At 49.4% G+C, this 18,251-nt stretch overlaps 5 protein-coding genes across 5 annotated transcripts; 4 read left to right on the top strand and 1 right to left on the bottom strand.

The window, feature by feature from the left end:
• Positions 1-107: 107 nt before the first annotated feature.
• LOC6620446 (TM2 domain-containing protein almondex) lies at positions 108-1,292 on the top strand. Its single transcript, XM_002044617.2, has one exon. It carries the CDS (start codon positions 110-112, stop codon positions 1,067-1,069), a length of 960 nt encoding a protein of 319 aa, XP_002044653.2. The 5' UTR covers positions 108-109; the 3' UTR covers positions 1,070-1,292.
• Positions 1,293-1,361: 69 nt separating this feature from the next.
• Positions 1,362-3,551, bottom strand: LOC6620445 (la-related protein 7). Its single transcript, XM_002044616.2, has 2 exons — positions 3,190-3,551; positions 1,362-3,129 (listed from the first exon to the last, which is right to left on the bottom strand). Exons 1-2 carry the CDS (start codon positions 3,458-3,460, stop codon positions 1,613-1,615), a joined length of 1,788 nt encoding a protein of 595 aa, XP_002044652.2. The 5' UTR covers positions 3,461-3,551; the 3' UTR covers positions 1,362-1,612.
• A 314-nt stretch (positions 3,552-3,865) lies between these two features.
• On the top strand, positions 3,866-10,491 carry LOC6620443. The gene is made up of 7 exons (XM_032725578.1): positions 3,866-4,193; positions 4,252-4,419; positions 4,478-4,652; positions 4,722-5,022; positions 5,127-9,075; positions 9,138-9,837; positions 9,927-10,491. Exons 1-7 carry the CDS (start codon positions 4,148-4,150, stop codon positions 10,078-10,080), a joined length of 5,493 nt encoding a protein of 1,830 aa, XP_032581469.1. The 5' UTR covers positions 3,866-4,147; the 3' UTR covers positions 10,081-10,491.
• Positions 10,492-10,654: 163 nt separating this feature from the next.
• LOC6620442 lies at positions 10,655-14,343 on the top strand. The gene is made up of 5 exons (XM_002044614.2): positions 10,655-10,765; positions 10,825-10,974; positions 11,091-11,476; positions 11,921-12,100; positions 12,171-14,343. Exons 1-5 carry the CDS (start codon positions 10,699-10,701, stop codon positions 14,196-14,198), a joined length of 2,811 nt encoding a protein of 936 aa, XP_002044650.1. The 5' UTR covers positions 10,655-10,698; the 3' UTR covers positions 14,199-14,343.
• Positions 14,344-14,562: 219 nt separating this feature from the next.
• Positions 14,563-18,147, top strand: LOC6620441 (protein GPR107). Its single transcript, XM_032725063.1, has 7 exons — positions 14,563-14,918; positions 14,991-15,101; positions 15,163-15,308; positions 15,371-16,226; positions 16,285-16,418; positions 16,480-16,747; positions 17,073-18,147. The coding sequence occupies exons 1-7, from the start codon at positions 14,808-14,810 to the stop codon at positions 17,658-17,660; spliced, it is 2,214 nt and encodes a 737-aa protein (XP_032580954.1). The 5' UTR covers positions 14,563-14,807; the 3' UTR covers positions 17,661-18,147.
• The last annotated feature ends 104 nt before the right edge of the window (positions 18,148-18,251 follow it).

The following is an 18,251-nucleotide window of genomic DNA, read 5'->3' as shown; positions in this document are numbered from 1 at the left end:
TTATCTGTTTATCCAATGTAATTGAGCCAAAACATATTTAAAACTATTCGATACGCTTTTTAAGGAAATAAGAACAAATTTCTCCTACGCATTCGCGGTTGATATTTTCATGCCACACGTTTACGGTCACACTCTCCCACCCCCACTCATTTTCTTGAAGGGAAAAACAATAACATTTCCGGCGTATTCCCCGCTCCATTTGACAAAAATGAGGCTCCGACGGCAGTGCATTGTGGTCAACATGCGATCGGCCATTGTCCTGATCATGATCTTCGTACTGACGGGGATCAGGAACAGCGAAACGGCCAGCGGTGGCAACCAGATGGACTTATCGGACTCAAAAGGCGATCACAAGGACAACAGCAATGCGAGCAATGGCAATGGAAATGGAAATGCCAACGATAACGAGGTGTATGTGCCGCCCCTGGTGACCAGCATGGTGGCCAAGAGCGGGGGAGGAGCCGGTGGACTTCTGGACAACATAACCGCCTACAGCAGCAGCAGCAGCAGCAGTAGCAGCAATGGGAACAACAACATGCTGTGCCCGTATGATAAGGAAACGCCCTGTGATCGCCTGCAGTTTCCCTGCATCCGTTGCAACTACAACCATGGATGCATCTACGGCCGGGACTTGAATGTCACCTGCGAGGTGATCAACAATGTCCAGTGCCTGGGCGAACGGAGTTTCCAGCGACAAATGAATTGTCGATATTGCTACCAAACGGAAATGTGGCAACAGAGTTGTGGCCAGCGTTCCAGTTGCAACTCGGCGACGGATAAGCTATTCCGTACCAACTGCACCGTGCACCATGATGTGCTCTGCCTGGGCAATCGATCCTTTACCCGCAATCTGCGCTGCAACTGGACGCAGGGCTATCGCTGGAGCACAGCCCTGCTGATTAGCCTCACACTGGGCGGCTTTGGAGCGGATCGATTTTACTTGGGCCACTGGCAGGAAGGGATCGGGAAGCTGTTCAGCTTTGGCGGCCTCGGCGTCTGGACCATCATCGATGTCCTGCTCATCTCCATGCATTATTTGGGGCCAGCGGATGGCTCACTTTACATATAGTTTAGTTTTACAGGGGTTAATAGGTCATAAGCTAACTTTTCCATTACAGTGTACATAATTACGAATGCAAATATGAAACCACCATTAGAAATAGCAAGATCTTCTCAAAAACGTGTACATAAATAATTAGAAAATGTATTTTATTAACTACGCCAAAAGTTCTTTTTTGTATCTTTTATCTAGCACAATTCTTTGATCGTATCAATAAATAAGTGAAAGAGAACATATAACCATCTCTTTCTTGTTCCTGTAAGATCGAACGATGGGAAAATATCATAAAACCTATGAGTAATTTGTAGGAATAAACGGTTTGGTTTAATCAGAAGATTTATTTCAATTTCAATACGAAGTTTCTTTTAAAAATTCAATTTGTTTTTACAGTATTACTCAATAATTAGGAAATCTTGTGCTAGAATCGTATACACACAATTCTTTTTTACAACTTCGCTTACATTTATAAATGTATACAGCTTATATAATAATATAATATTTATATAGTTTCCTGAAATTAAATCCAGACTCACCCCGCAACTGAAAGTGGACTCAGTCCATAACGGCCCCCTGCACTTCATCATCGCCATCATCAAACTTAATGTGCTTGCCCAGCATTTTGCCCACTTTCTCGCGACCGCGTTTTTGCTGCACGCGCACTTTTTTCGAGAGTTTCGCCTCGCGATCCTGCTCGATTTTGCGCCAATAGAGCGTCTCCTGCTGCCCGGAGAGCACTTTCAGCTGCCTCTCAGGGCAGTTGCCCTGGCGTACCAGTTCCTCGGCTGCGGCAGGCGTGCCCAAACGTAGTAGGGCCACTTGTTCGCCCTCCTTAATATCCACATATTTAATATCCGGATATTGGCGCATGTCAGCCTTAAACTCTTTAATATTGGTGCACGGTTCTAGCAGAGAGCACTCCACAATCAGACCGGGTTCGTATTTGAAGAGCGGCGTGCGTTCCTGCGAAGGTTCTTCGGATTTGGCTGATTCCACGCCGCCGGCGCCGTAGAAATTCATGTTCATCTTGTGCACCGCCTTGCGACGCTTGGCTGGCACAGGCGCTGCTTCTACGGCACCTTCACCGCCATCGCTAAGGACCTCGCCTCCGGTTTCCTCCTCTTTGGCTGCCTCGGGCAGTTGCGAAGGTTTTGGATGGTTTGGGTGGCTGTGCTGCTGGTGATGAGGGTGCTGCTGATTTTGTGGCTGATTTTCGCGCCACAGCTTGCTCTTTGCCTCACTGACGAGGCGACGCTGTAGATTCAAGTACTTATTGCGCATACTGCTCCAATTGGTCTTGGGTAGCACCTTAAGCTCCAGGGCACTGGGCTCAATGTTTGGCTTGTCCACAATCGCCTTCTTCTTGCGCTTGCGACGGCGCTTTTTGGCAGCCTCATCGCCATCGGTTGCCTCTGTTTTGCCCTCCTCATCGGAGCCTTCGGCTGTAGCTTCCGCATCCGTTTCACTCGCTGTTTCCCCAGCTGTAGAGGTCTCGCTGGGCTGACCCTCCTCCAACTTAACCCGTTTCACTTCGTGTACCTCCTCGCGATCCTTGTCGGTGGCCTCCCTTTTTAGATTTCTCTTTGGCAACTCAACCTGTTCAGCCTCTGACTGCGTCTGGTCCGCTTTCTGTTGCGACTGCTGCTGTTGCTGAAAGGAGCGCACACTGGCCAAATCGCTGGGATCGGTTTCTACGGACAAAACGCCCTGTATCTGGGCAAAAGCCTTCACAGCCTTCTCCAAGGACCCGCTCTTTTCAAACTCGATAAAGGCAAATTCCTTAATCTTTTTTGTGCCCGGATAGTGGGGCAGGGACACGTAGGCCACCGCTCCATAGCGACTGAATACCTCCTTCAGCCAATCGTGAGTGGCATTTGCAGGCAAGGCCTCTACATACAAGGTTTTGTCGTTGACATCGCGTTGATCTGGCAGCTTGGTACGTCGCTTGACCTTTAGGTTGGTCTCATCCAGCTCCAGGAGCTGGGAGTTGCTTAGTGCCTTGGCTATCTGCTGCACATCCTGGGTGAGCGTCTTTATCTTATTAAAAGTGAGAAAGATTTCCAAAGGTACATCTGTAAAAGAATAACATGATCAGCGGTTTGTTGACAGGAGCGCAAACCTAAGCTACTCACATGGATCCTGCTCTACGTAGCGCCTAAGGAAGCGATCCTTGCTCAAGTTGGCGTCACCGAAGTAGAATTCCATTTGGCCGCGAATCGAATTGAACAAATGCCTTTTCCTTTTACGTCCACCATCCTTTTTATCCGGCGTTGTGTCTTCCGGCGCCAGTTCCTTGGAATTTTCCTCAGCTGGTTCAGTGGGTGAGGCTGGATCGGGTTTCTCCGCTGACGTCGCGGGCTCCAGACCCTCGCCCTTCTCCTTCTCCGTGCTCTTGGCAGCCATTGAGTTTCAGTTAACCAGCAATCTAAGTCACTGGAATAAAATAGTGCACTTGGTTTTAGCGTTCTACTCCATTTGGCAACGCCGTCTAGTTGTGAATAGCTGGGATGTCAGGTATTTGCAGCATTCCCATATCGATAGTTTAACGAATATCGGATTCTAAGTACTGTAACGTACGTATAAAAACGGATTAAAGCAAGACAATCAAAGCAAAAAAAATTGCTGTAATTTTTTTTTAGCTAAAGATACGTTTTTTTCTTGCCCTTTTTCTATGCTTTAATTATTACTATTTTTCCTACGTTCCTAATAAGGCTTGGCAGCCAAGCGCAAGCAAGGGGACTATATCGATAGTTCGGCGCTGTGGCAACCCTGCTGCGTTGTTTTGGCGGGCGGAAAAAAAAACACAGATGCTATGCTAACCTATGTGTGTTGTACAGTGCGCCGCTCAAATCGGCAACAACAAAACGAAAATAGTAGGCGAATAGGCGAGAAAATGTGTTTATTCTCTCTCGAATTAAAGCGCTGATTAAATTCCGACTAACTATTGAGTGCTTAAACCTGCAACAGTCAATAATCAGGCATTACAAGTGCGTTCGGTAAAACTAAATTCTTGCAAGCGAAAAAAAAGGAAAGGAAAAGCGAAAAGCAAGTGGATGGTGGTGACGCTTTGCTGAGTCGGAAAGTCCAGCTATGGAGTCGATTGTCCTGCATTCGGACTTGGCTCGCTTGGTCCTGGGTAGGTTTTCCCTGGACGTTTTCCTAACTTGCGATATTTATGCTGTTCCATTTTGTAGGCTACCTAGTCAACCAGAATCTAAAAAGGGCCGCACACACTCTGTGTCGCACATCGCCTCACCTGCGCCATGAGTTCCTGGCCCTTAAACAGGGCCTGCAGACGCACAACTTCCTTAACGGAGGTCTGGAGGAGATCATCTGCGAGCATGTCAAGATCACAAGCTTGGGTAAGTTAGCACGCTCCCTGCACTTTTTTCTGCGGCTGACCGAAATGTTTTTTTTCAGTGGCCGGCGCCGTGCAGAAGCTGCCGCTGGATACGCGTATGCAGCTGCAGCAGATGAAGCTGTCCGAACGGGTCAGCGAACTGATAGCCGCCGGTGAAAGGAGTAGCTATACCAATGAAAGCAGCACCCCAGGCGAGCCCACCATATCGCAGTCGCATCGCAAGAGAAGGCGCTTGTAATTATAGATTTTTCCTTGACACAAACAAATCGGAATTCTCATTGCTCTCTTACCCCTGTTCCCCAGACGCACCCATTCTCCCGTGAACAGCATTTCTTCGCCTTCGTTTAGCAAGCGACCGCGTCTGCTGCCGCCACACTTCTACTGCAGCATTAACCGCGACAAGGTCAGGCAGAGTTTCCTAGGCAGCCAGGATGAACGCGAGGCCGAACTGGACGAGGACGATGGCGGTAGCACAACGGCAACCGAGGACTTGACGGAGGAGGACTTACTTCCGGCAAATGGTCCTGGTCCGCGCAACAATTCCACGCCGCGCCAAGGTCACACCGAGCTCAATCCACTTCTGCTCACGCCGCAAAGCATGCCTGTAAGTTCAAAGATATGCTTAATGCATATCTGCTTAACTTACCAATAGTGCATCTATCATGTATTCCTAAAAAATATCACTCATCCGATTTACGTTGATTTCAGGAACTGGCATGCGCGATAATTAAAAATCAAGACTTCCAGGAGACGCTGGTAAAGAATATTAACGTAGCGCTGCAGACGGTGACTGTTAACAATCCGTCGGTAAGCTGTGACGCCATGTTGGACGGTCTAGTAAAGAACATACTCGAAGCCACCGAGAAGGATCCCTCGTTCGATCGCATCATACAGGAAGTGGTGATCGGAGATGAACCACCGCCAAATGAGGAGGACCCTGGTGTGTCGCCTGCCTCTGATGCTGCTGGGGCTGCTGTTGTTCCAGCTGCTGCTGATGTGCTGCCGACAGAACAACCTGTGGATCCCGTGCCGCCGCAAACACCGCTTATCATTCGCACCGCCGTTGCAGCCACCGCAGGAACTAATGCGGATCCCAACTTCTCCATCTCCAAGCTTATTGTACTGAACTCCAACGAGAGTGTCCAAAAAATGGTTGCTGGCTTGGATACGTCCAATATCAGCTTTACAAGCGAAGGCCTTAATCTAAATTTTGCCGATCCAGCGTCAATGCTCAGCGAGGTGGAGGCGACAGCTGCTGGTCAGGTTTGTGTGGACGCCACCACCGGGCAGCTGACGTTTCCCATGTACCTATCGAACGGTGGACTGCTGTCGCATCTTCCATTCCTGGTGAACAACGAGTGGGTAGCCCAGCAACTTGGGCCGGATGCCTTCGCCAACATTGATGACTCGCACATAGAGATATCGCTGCCGGAGCCGATTACTCTGTCTGCCAATCAGCTGCCCCCCAATTCCATTATCATTAGCAGCGCCCAGAAACAACCACCTCCCCAAAGCGTGGAGCCTCCAGTCCAGTTGATAAAAGAAGCAGCCAAAGTGGACAACAAGGCGGGCAAGGGAACGGCGGCAAATGAGCAACCGATAGATCAACTGGAGGAGGAGCAGCGAAAGCTTCCACCCGCATCCCTGGATTCATCAAGACAAGTCATGGAAAGAGTGACACCCTCGACGTCGGGAATAATCAACGTAAAGGCCTTTCGTAGCTTATCCACTCCTCGAAAGAGAACCTCACATGTACGAACATTAACTTTTTCCCCTAAGGTTCCTCCTGGTGGCGTCCTGCATTCCAATACGCCGCTCTCCACTAGGCGACCTGGTTTGCTGGACAAAGCCCAAGAGAAGCCAATTATCAACCATGTGGAGATCATCCAGGCCGCCTGCGACCTCAGCTCAAACGAGGGCCTTGGAGGAGTGCCACCACTCTTTGCCATGGAGGAGTGCAGCAATCAGACGGTGATCAGGGCCCATCCTCCAGCTGCCGCTCCGTCAGTAGCTCCGGCTCCTCCGTTGGCGGCCACGCCAAAAAGAAAACAGAAGCGTCAAGCAGCGGTCAAGGCCTGCAAGCGAATCATATCCCAGGCGGAATCGGAAAGCAAGACGGATAAGGATCAAAAGAAAATTATGCCCAACAATAATTCTGTTTGCAGCGCATCGTCGTCCGCTCACGATGACAGCGCCGAGGCCAGCAAAGAGAATCTCCAGGAGCAGCAGAAGATAGAGAGAAAGGCAGATGTAGGCTCCACTTCCAGAGGAGACGCAGTTGTAGATAACGATATGGCCGCCTGGCAGCGCCAGTTGCATGGTTCCAATTCTGACCTTGAAAATCGTCTGCGTGAGATCAACTCCAAGCGCGAGGATGTAAAGGCTTCCGGTCGCTCGAGGCGTTCAAAGAAGAAAGGTACACCCACTTCAGCTTCGTCGAGATCACGAAAAGCTCCAATGGTCAAAGCGAAGGCGGAGTCCAAGAATTCGGCGAAGAAGGATTCCACCGAGAAGATAAACATCAAGATTATCACTCCTCAGAAACCAAAGCTCCTGAAGAAGAAGAAGGTGTTTGAGACAAAAGAGGAAATCATAGACGAAACCATAGAAGAAACCATAGAAGAAACCGTTGACGAAACCGTAGACGAAACCCAAGCGGAGGTCGAGGAAAAGGATCAGAAGAAGAAAAGTGAACTACGAGGCAATCATGCAAAGGATCAGGAGCAAGCAAAGGCCTTAGCGGCAGAACTGTCGCGACCCAACATGGCCATGCTTCTGGACACACCGTTTAAAGCATCTCCCATTGGAGCAGGAGCAAGCGGAGCCGTAAAAGATGACACCACATCAAAGGCAGCAGATGTTGGTGGAGCCGCTATCATCCCACCCACGCCAGGAATGGCCATTCCACCTCTGGACACGCCATATGGCAAGTTGCCCAGTAGCAGCTTTCTCTTTGGTTCGGATACCAAAAGTATTTTGGATACGCCCCAGTTGAGCGCCATCACACCTGGATTTCGCTTGACACCTTTTGGACAGATGCCCGGTACTCCGATAGGCAGTGCTGCCAAGACTGAGTACTCTTCAGGCAGTTCCTATTATCGTCCGGATGAAGCGGAACACACCGATGCGAATGCGCAGTGCGCAATACAACAGTGGTGTGATCCGCAGGAGAAAGAACAACCCAAGGTTCGGTCAACGCCAAAGAAGAAAAAGGTAGAGGCAGAGGATGAGCTTTCGCAACAGAAGAATCAAGAGCTAACAGAAGTGGAGCGTTCAAAGAAAGACCTTCATCCGGAAGACAAACATGCGGAGGACAATAAGAAAACACCGAAAAGACCAGAGAAGCGGGTTGATGAACATCTGGAGGAAACTGAAAGGGATGGTGAAAAGAAGGAAGCGGTTTTAGAAAAGACACCAGAGACTGTGAAGCAACCCGTTGTCCTGTCCTTGGAGCCCACTGTCCTTCGACGCGTTCGATCCTTTGGTAGTGAGGCGGTGGATAATGCGGAATCCGCTGCCGCTGGCTCTTTTCCCTCCGATCAACAGCAGCTTCCGCACTATAAACTTTTGCCTGGCCTGCCCGAGGCAATCATTGAAGGATCTAGTAATTCTAGCTCCTCGGCAACCAGTTCATCGTCCTCATCCAGTTCGAGCTCAAGCTCCTCCAGTAGTTCATCATCGAGTTCCTCAAGTTCCTTGCCAAGTTCTCACAGCGGAAAGGACGAAGAGGCAAATGGCGAGAATGTCGACGAAAAGTGCAGCAAGGAAAAGGAGGTGCTACTAAACATAGACAACCTATCGAACATAAGCAGCACGGAAGACGAAGAGTGGCTGAAGGCAGCCGGTTCTGAGGATGCAGTTCTGCCAATGTTTGCTATCGACAGTCAGCCAGGTCAGTTAGTTAGCCAGGATGGGGAGGTCCGCTATCCTATCCGGAATTGGCTGACACCAAGCAAAGAGCAGGCCCAGGAGGCGGATACCAGTGGAGAACAGCAAACAAAACCTGCACCTCCTAAACCGGTGGCTGCTCCTGTTCCGCCTCCGCCACTTCCTCTAACTCCGCCAGCTGCTCCTCCGCCGCCTCCACCGCCTCCGCAAAATACATTCGATCCTTCATGCGTCGCTCCTCCAACGGCCTCGCCAAGCCGTCAGGAACACCAACGCCAGAAGCTGGACGAAAAGCGCCAACGTGTAGTGGCCAAGTTTAAGGAGCAACCCTTACCGATCAAAGGTCAAGGGAGAAAAACTACCAACAAGAAGCTCACTGCAATGCGTGAAAATGCCAAATTGGCCAATCCAAGCAGTCAAAAATCTCCAAAAAAGCGAAAGCACATCGAGCCTCTGAAAACAAAAGCAGCTAAAAAGTATATAGAACCAAATCCGAAAGATATGTCCACAGAGGCTCCTGGTCCGCCAGTCGATGCGCCAGCAGATCCGCCAGCCAGCAAATTGGATCCCGCTCTGCTCATGGCCCTGAATCTATCTGCGAAAAAACAGGAATCATTACCGACTGTAATCAAACCAAAGGTAAATCGAGCAGCGGTTGAAATTGCGGCACAGCCTGCCCCTGGAAAACGTGGACGCCCCAAAAAGGCACAGAACGGGGAGCCAGCCAAGATCTGTATGCGTCGATCCTCGCGCCTATTCGAAAATAAAAGTAAGTAGTTAAGATCTAATCAAATGGCTATTGAAACTAATATATTGTCCTTGCAAAACTAGCTCCTGCTCCGGAAGATCTCCCCAAACCCATTGAAGGACCGAAGACGAAGACCCAAACCAAGGCAAATACCAAGAAACCGGCCAAGAAACGTGTCGAGGCAAGGGTGCCCTCCTCCAAAACGGATGCTCCGGCACTGCCCATAGTAGCGGAGGCGGAATCCACCCAAAAATCTCCAAAGCAAAAGCCGCAAAGTCAGCAACCAATACCAGAACCTAAACAGGATCCACCGTCGTCGAAATGCGATTCGGAGCCCGATGACAGCGACTTCGAGCAGGACATGTGCCTGAGCAGCAGCCAGGAGCGTTTTACCTATAACTTCACATATGCGGACAACGGACCCAAGTCCAGCAATCCGATGATACGTCAGACATCGAGCTATTTCAAAAGCTATCAGATGCGCTTGATGACCGATGACGAACAGCTGCATACGCTGCGCATAGCCAGCGCCCAGGTGCTCTGTCTGGGCCAACCGGTGGCCAGCGCCATTCGCAATATACCCAAGAAGCGGATTCGCCGCATGACTAGCAATAGTGGCGGGACTGCGGCAACAGGGGGAAGTGCAAGTGTAAGTGGAAGTGGAACGGGAGTGGAAGTTGCTGCTGCTGGCGAACAGCCTTCGGCCACGTCTACGCCTCTGGTGGAGAAGCCCCCATCCAGGAGTGGGCCGCAAGATGAGGAAGATCTGGAGGTGGCCACCATGTAAGTGGTGAACATATGGATTTTATTTTTGTATACTTATCAATGATAATTAGTTCCCATATAATAATACCGTTCTTTCATCCATGCAGCAATTCAGCTCCGATAGCAGCGAACACCAGCAGCGGAGTTGGCGGCGAGGAGACCCCGGAGAACTCTGCGCAGCAGAAGGAGCTGCAGAGCGAGAACCACATCGTGGAGATCGAGGACATCGAGTCGATACTCTCGCATCTGCACGGCACCTGATTCCAGCTCCCTTGAAGTTGTTATCGTTTACATATGTACATCTAGAACCATTTGTTGGCATCTCTCAGTTTTTTAAGGAGAACATTTTGAAGTGAATTTAATTACTATGTGAACCAAGGAATGTTATTACTAAAGTATTTATTTTTTTCGCTGTAAGCTAAGACGGAGCAGCACCACCTGCTCACACAACATTCACAAGAGAATCCCAGAAGAATCACTAATTTATGTTTCATTATTCACATTCGTACATATATAGAAATATATATATGTATACACATATTGATAGCCAGTTGATTTATTTGTTAATAGCCGTTTTTTTTTCGTACTACTAAGGCCCTGCCCGAACAAAAAATTATGATTTGATTTTGTACTTTGTCGCATAAGGAGAATATAAGGAATTAACCAAGCCAATCCCTTTGACTTTCCGTGGGAATGGCACTCAAGCTGTCGCATACTGTCAATTCCATCTGCTGAAATATGCATATTGATGGGCACAATGATGGGCACAGCACGCCATCATATAATTGGGATAATTGGACAGCAATTGCGGCTGTTGTCCGATTTTGCGACATCGCCAGGACTTAAATCCCGGCAAGAACTCTCTGCAATCGGTTGGCCATGGAGCTGCTACTGCTGGTACTGCTGCTCGCACTTCGTTTCGGTGGCTCGGAAGTACTCAAGATAAGTGGGTGTTCTTGGAAATTCGCCTCGATCGGTAGCTAAATTTCTGATTACTCCTAAAAGCCTTTTGGATTGAGCCCGTTCAGCGGGCGGAATTCGATACCGATATAGCGGTGGTACTCAAAGAGTTGGATGCACTGCGTCTGGATGTTAAGGTGGACGATACCACCTTGACTCTGACCCGGTCGGAAGATGGCTTGGACATGCAGCGGTGTAAGTACGGTGGCTGTAAATCGTTGGCATTAAGGTGGTGTTTTGTAAGCACCTAAAAATGTGCCAATATCACATTATATAATTCTGAATTTTCTCAACCAATTGTCCTTGTGCAGTTTGTGAAATTCTGTCCACTGCCGGCGCAAGTGCCGTGATCGACCTCACCTACAGTCACTGGGAGGAGGGCTACAACCTGGTCCGCTCCCTGGGCATTGGCTATGTGCGTCTGGAGCGGATTATGCGTCCCTTCCTGGACATGTTCGGTGACTTTATGCGCCAGAAGCGAGCCAACAACGTGGCCATGGTGTTCATGAATGCCCGCGATGCCGGCGAAGCCATGCAACAGATGCTAATCGGCTATCCCTTTCGAACACTCATCATGGACGCCAGTCAGACCGATCCTGGCCAGCATTTTCTCGAGCGCATCCGATCGCTGCGTCCGGCGCCAACTTATATAGCCATATTCGCACGCGCGGCCGCCATGAACGGCATTTTCGAAAAGGTGAGCCAGTGTCCCAGTGGTCAAAACCCATACGGAAAAGGGAGTTTTCCGATTTTCCGTCTTATGGCACATATGTTGACCAAAACATTGGATAAAATGATCCAAATATGAAGTGTTATACCTCGTTGAGTTCGCAATTAAATTTCCAATCGAACTGTGTTCAAAAAAGGAAATTCTATTTTTCGTCAATTTTTTGCAAATTTTGATGATTACCCCTTACAAAAAGTGCGAAAATTTGGCCAAAAATTAATTTTACTAATTCCGTCAAAAAGTGATACGGATAGTTAGCAGTGGTAATTAGCTGCTCAAAGAAGTTATTCTTTCATCTATATGACAATTTTTAGCAAAGTAGTGATGAAAATCCTCTGCAGGGAATCTAATTCCTGTAAAAAGAATGATATGAATGTAGAAAGGAATGAATGAATGTTTTCCTCCAATTGACAGGTTCAAAAGGCTGGACTCTTTCAACGGCCGCTGGAATGGCACTTTGTGTTCTTGGACACTCGAGATCGGGTATTTAAGTACAGGCGCCAGGCGGAACTGTGTACCCGGTTCACATTGAGTCCTCGAGCGATCTGCAGATCGATGCCCATGCCGGATCTTTACTGCGGAAGTGGATTTACGGTGTGTAGAGAGTGCTCTCACATTGAATCATATATCATATTTGGATTCCCTACCTTCTAATCCCCGCCAGATGCAACGTGCCATGCTGCTGAATGTGCTGCGCAGCCTGATAAACGCCGCCCAGGGGAGTCCCGGTTATCCGACGGCCATCTACCAGGACTGTAATGCCACCGCCTCGACGTCGGAGGTGGGGGATCCGTTGAAGAAGGACGACTACAACTGGCTGGACATGGTGCACTGGAGTAACTTTCTTGCGTACGCCACGCCTTTGACTCAGATCCAGGATCAATTCCAAAGACCAGTGCCGGGTCTCACCTTTGCGGTAAACATATCCGCCGGATACTACAGTTCTGAGCACGAGGCGAAGACAGATCTGGCCGCCTGGTCGTCGGTGGGCGAGATGCGGCTCCTGAACGAGACGATCAGTCCGGCACGTCGGTTCTTCCGGATCGGCACAGCTGAAAGCATTCCTTGGAGCTATCTGCGTCGGGAGGAACGCACCGGTGAGCTGATACGGGATCGCAGTGGTTCGCCCATTTGGGAGGGCTATTGCATCGACTTCATCATTAGGCTCTCGCAAAAGCTGAACTTCGAGTTCGAGATCGTGGCCCCCGAGGTGGGACACATGGGCGAGCTGAACGAGCTGGGCGAATGGGATGGCGTGGTGGGTGATCTGGTCCGGGGCGAGACAGACTTCGCCATTGCCGCACTGAAGATGTACTCGGAGCGGGAGGAGGTGATCGACTTCCTGCCGCCATACTACGAGCAAACGGGCATATCGATCGCGATTCGGAAGCCAGTGCGCCGCACATCGCTGTTCAAGTTCATGACCGTGCTCCGACTGGAGGTGTGGCTTAGTATAGTGGCCGCCTTGGTCGGTACGGCCATCATGATTTGGTTCATGGACAAGTACTCGCCGTACAGCTCGCGGAACAATCGGCAGGCATATCCGTATGCCTGCCGAGAGTTCACCCTGAGGGAGAGCTTCTGGTTCGCCCTTACGTCGTTCACGCCGCAGGGCGGAGGAGAAGCACCCAAGGCCATTTCCGGACGGATGCTAGTGGCCGCCTATTGGCTGTTTGTCGTGCTCATGCTGGCCACATTCACGGCAAATCTGGCTGCTTTCCTCACCGTGGAGCGCATGCAAACGCCGGTCCAGTCACTGGAGCAACTGGCTCGACAGTCAAGGATAAACTACACCGTGGTGAAGGACTCCGATACTCATCAATACTTTGTGAACATGAAGTTCGCCGAGGACACACTGTACCGGATGTGGAAGGAGCTGGCCCTTAACGCTAGCAATGATTTCAAGAAGTTCCGCATCTGGGACTATCCGATCAAGGAGCAGTATGGCCATATACTGTTGGCCATCAATAGCTCTCAGCCGGTGGCGGATGCCAAGAAGGGATTCGCCAATGTGGATGCACACGAGAATGCCGACTATGCATTCATCCACGATTCGGCGGAGATCAAGTACGAGATCACGAGGAACTGTAATCTTACCGAGGTGGGCGAGGTGTTCGCCGAGCAGCCGTATGCCGTGGCCGTCCAGCAGGGCAGTCATCTGGGTGACGAGCTGAGCTACGCGATTCTGGAGCTGCAGAAGGATCGTTTCTTTGAGGAGCTGAAGGCCAAGTACTGGAACCAATCGAATCTGCGTAACTGCCCGCTGTCGGAGGACCAGGAAGGCATTACCCTGGAAAGCTTGGGCGGCGTCTTTATAGCCACCCTCTTTGGCCTCGTCCTCGCCATGATGACCCTCGGCATGGAAGTGCTCTACTACAAGAAGAAGCAGAACGCACTGGAAATAACCCAGGTGCGTCCGGTGGATGATTCGTCGGGGTCCGAAGGCAATTCTTCAACAGCTCCCCCCACTGCAACTAGCACCACGAAGCAGGCATGGCACATCCCTGTGCTGGAGGCGGAGGAGAAGCCAGCGAAGGTATCGCCACCGCCCTCATTCGAAGCAGCCACATTCAGGGGCAAGAAGCTGCCGGCCAGAATCACCCTGGGTGATGGCAAATTCAAGCCGCGTCAGGGACTGTACGCAAGGAGGAATCTTGGTGCCTCCGACTCCCACAGTGGCTACATGGAGTGAGGACGCACACATGGTCGAGTACACAAACAATTGTTATTACTTGCCGCACCTAATTAACAAGCGAAAATTGAGCGTTAAATAAATAATCGTTTTCTGTTTCATAACTTGTTCGCAACGTTTTCAAATAAACAATATCCCAACCGAATAAAGTATTAATTTCATCTGATATTTTCAAGATCTATAATGGCTAATGTAGTTTGATTTTAAACTATTAGATTGTGTTCTAAAATTTGAATTCCCGCCTACCGTTGTTTTTGGACTAAGATTTAACGGGAAAAGGCTGTGGTGGCAACACTGTGACCCACTCGTGTGGTATTTTTAAATCGATAGGTCCGGTCAAATAACACATGCTGATATCGAATAACGATAGACTTCGATAGCTCACCTTTTTCCCCCAGCGAAAAAGTAAAATTCTTTGGGGTTTTTATCAAGGTGAGGTGTGAATAATAGGAACTGTGACGGCGGTCGCGGCAAATCGATTGCCGCATCTTGGATTGCACCTAGCGCGGAACTCTGCGCCGGAACGTTCCGCCCGGAATCGCGAATCAAAAGTGCCACGAGACGTCGCCGATAGAACAGAAGCGGAAAATTTGGGGAAAATACGGAAATATGTGGGCTCCCGGCGGGGATGTTAAATCAATAGTGGTGCTGGCGGCACTGGCGGCGCTTCTCTGGGCCCCACTTGAGGTCCTTGGGCGGAAGCACCACCTGGAAGTGAGGGTAAGTTGGAGGTGGCAAGGGCGCCTGGAGCAACTGACTCATAGTTTACCATGATTCCTCACTTATATGCAGAACGACCGTCGCCAGTACATCGCACTCAGCACCTTTGGATTCTACACTAATGGCCATTTAGATGTGCAGCTCAGCAAGTTGACTTTTGACAATGAACAGCTTACAGATTTGGTAGGTTAAGCCGGCTATGGCATCCACCAGTAACTCCCCTGACCGGCTTTCTTTCTTGCAGATGGGTCTGTCGCTGGACAAGACCACTATTGACCAGCTGAATCCCTACTTGGACTCGCATCAAAACAAATGCATCCTCGAGGAATCACCTAAATCCCAGATCAGCGGACCCATTCTCTTCTTCGTGCTGGACCTCAAGGAGCTGAAGTAAGTAGCTTCTCTTGTTTTTTTGTGTAGATCGATCTCATTTGGTACTTCATCTCCTGCAGAGTTCGTGTTAAGTGCTCCCCCGAATGGCATAACATGCACATCTACAACCAAATCCCGTCCAGAACCAAGCGGCACCCGCACATGGCCAAGGTCAGCGATTCGGTCCTGTTTCGGCAGACCCGCGCTGCCCAAGATTTATCCGCCGAGGGTCCAGATGAGTCCATGGAGGATCCCTTGGAGCAGGAACCGACGGACTTAAAGTCTTCCTCGCCTGCTGCGGTTGCAGGCAAAATAGAACTGCCCAAAGATGAAGGTGCACCCAAGGTGGATGCTCCTGCCCAGAATGTTGATGCTGTCAAAGAAGAGTCTGTTCCCAAGCCACAAGTGGCTGCCAATCAGAATATTTCTGACAAGCAGGAACTGCCTCCCCCACCAAATGCCGCCCCTAAATTGGAGGAAGCCGTTAAAAGTGAACAGAAGCAGGAGGAAGCCCCCGCTAAAAAGGATGAAACCCCGGCCAAACAGGAGGAAACCCCAGCAAAGCAAGTACCCGTAGAAGAGCCAAAAGTCGCAGGCCCACCACCGGCCGTAAATAGCCCAGCAGCTGCTCCGTCCCTAGATACTCAAGTTAACAAAAAAAATGAAGACACCGATACGGACGCAGCTCCCGGAAACCCCTTCCCGCACGAGGACGATTCCGAAGAAGATTCATATGGACCCGACTCCTTTAAGCAATCGCAAGAAAACCTGTGCAAGGATTCGACCATGCCGCTGGTCAGGGAGACCATCAACAATGTACACTACTACAGCTTTAACTTCTCTATGATGGTGGCCACGCCCAGTGACGAGGGCTTGTACAACCTTTACTTCCACGCCTGTCCCAATTATCACACCTCAAAAATAATGTCCTTCAATGTGAGTACCAGAAACTAATCCACTAGGATCGTATCTAATGTCACTGCCCTTCTTTTAGGTGGACATCGAGGAGAACAACAATGGCAACTACTTGTCGGCTGGAGAAATGCCCCTGCCCGCCTTGTATTTCATGATGAGTCTGCTCTTCTTTCTCTCCGGCCTCTTTTGGGTTTTCATTTTGAAGAAGAGCAAGTGAGTTGAATTGGTTTGTCTGGGAATTGCGAAAATAATAATTGTCTTTTCTCTGTGGCAGGCACACTGTGTACAAAATCCATTATTTGATGGCCGTTCTGGTGTTCCTCAAGTCCCTCTCGCTGATGTTCCACTCGATCAACTATCACTTCATCGAAAAGCGGGGCGAACACGTGGAGACCTGGGCCATCCTTTACTACATTGCCCACCTGTTGAAGGGCGCCGTGCTCTTCATCACCATCGTTCTGATTGGCACCGGCTGGACTTTTATTAAGCACATTCTCTCTGACAAGGACAAGAAGATTTTCATGATCGTGATTCCACTGCAGGTGAATTATTATTTGTTATAAGTGAAAACCGAAAACGCACAGACCCTGGAACAGTTCCAATTAGTCATCAGCAATCAAAATATATTATTGAAAGTTAGTTTTATTGCGAGGCACTCATGACTAATATCGTCACGTTCACGGTGAATTAAGAATTGTTTGTCCAAAGTGTAAATAGCGTAATTCCTACAATCTAAAGCTTTGGTGGTTGTGCTTATGATAAATGGCTCACAAAAGGCGAAGTTTTTGAAGAACGTTTTGTTTGTTTATATCTAAATACTAAAAACCGTAAACAATATAACTCATATTCACTATTTTTCGCCTGCAGGTTCTGGCCAACGTGGCCCAGATCATTACGGACGAGTCTGATCAGAGCGACGCCGAGTTCCGTACCTGGCACAACATCTTCTTTTTCGTGGATCTGCTGTGCTGCGGCGCCATCCTGTTTCCAATCGTATGGTCCATCCGACATCTGCATGAGGCCTCTGCGACAGATGGCAAGGCGGCGATCAATTTGCGCAAACTGAAGCTGTTCCGTCAGTTCTACATCATGATCGTGTGCTATATATACTTCACGCGGATCATCGTCGATCTGCTGCAGATGACGGTGGTGTTCCAGTACGCCTGGCTAGACGAGATGTTCCGTGAGATGGCCACCTATGTGTTCTTCGTGCTGACTGGTTACAAGTTCCGTCCAGTATCCTCGCATCCGTACTTCACCGTGCCGGACGAAGACGAGGACGACGACGAGGTGGAGGTGCTTACCGAATCTGGTCTCACGGAGACGGTGCACCGTGTGAAGCAGCTGAACCGGGACCACGGAAGCGGCTTGGGCGGAATCACCATCATCGAGGGCAACGATGATGAGCGCGAGAACCTGATTGCAAAGCGGGAATCAAGCCATGAGTACGATTAGGCCCCATAACTGGAAGCCAATTGATCTGCATCACCAATATTCCCTGCATTAGTCCGTAGTCTGTAGTCCCCGGAGTCTTGGATATGATGACTCAAATTCTGAGCTAGTACTTTACCATTACTTTAATATTTTTGTTTTATGTTCAGCGCATCTTACGAAATATCAATAAGAAAATCAAAAGCAAACGCGATGGCAATGGCAATGGAGGGGAAAATCTCAGCATATAAACTTGTATAGGGCAACGTCGGCACAACGTTTGGTGGGCACCAACGGCTCCTCCACCACCTCCTCCACCACCTCCTCCAGTGCCCGTCCAGTCGCCAGCCAAGGAACCCTTGTAAATAAATAATAAATCCGCTTAACGGAATACTGAACGCTTGTGACACCCAGGCCCTATCCTTGGTTTAAGATATACATATAAATAAATACACTTATGTAATTACCTATAATTTTATGAATATAACAAAGCTTTAATATGTAAACCCAAGATCTAATCTGATTTGAACTGTGGCTGAAACTTGTAGAGCTTAAAACCCACATAGAGAAATGCCAGTTGATGAATCTCTAGAGGTTTCAAGGACAACTTCAAAC

The sequence above is a fragment of the Drosophila sechellia genome, chromosome X (genome assembly GCF_004382195.2).
Source record: "Drosophila sechellia strain sech25 chromosome X, ASM438219v1, whole genome shotgun sequence".
Taxonomy (NCBI): Eukaryota; Metazoa; Arthropoda; class Insecta; order Diptera; family Drosophilidae; genus Drosophila; species Drosophila sechellia.
This window is presented reverse-complemented; position numbering and strand designations above follow the sequence as displayed.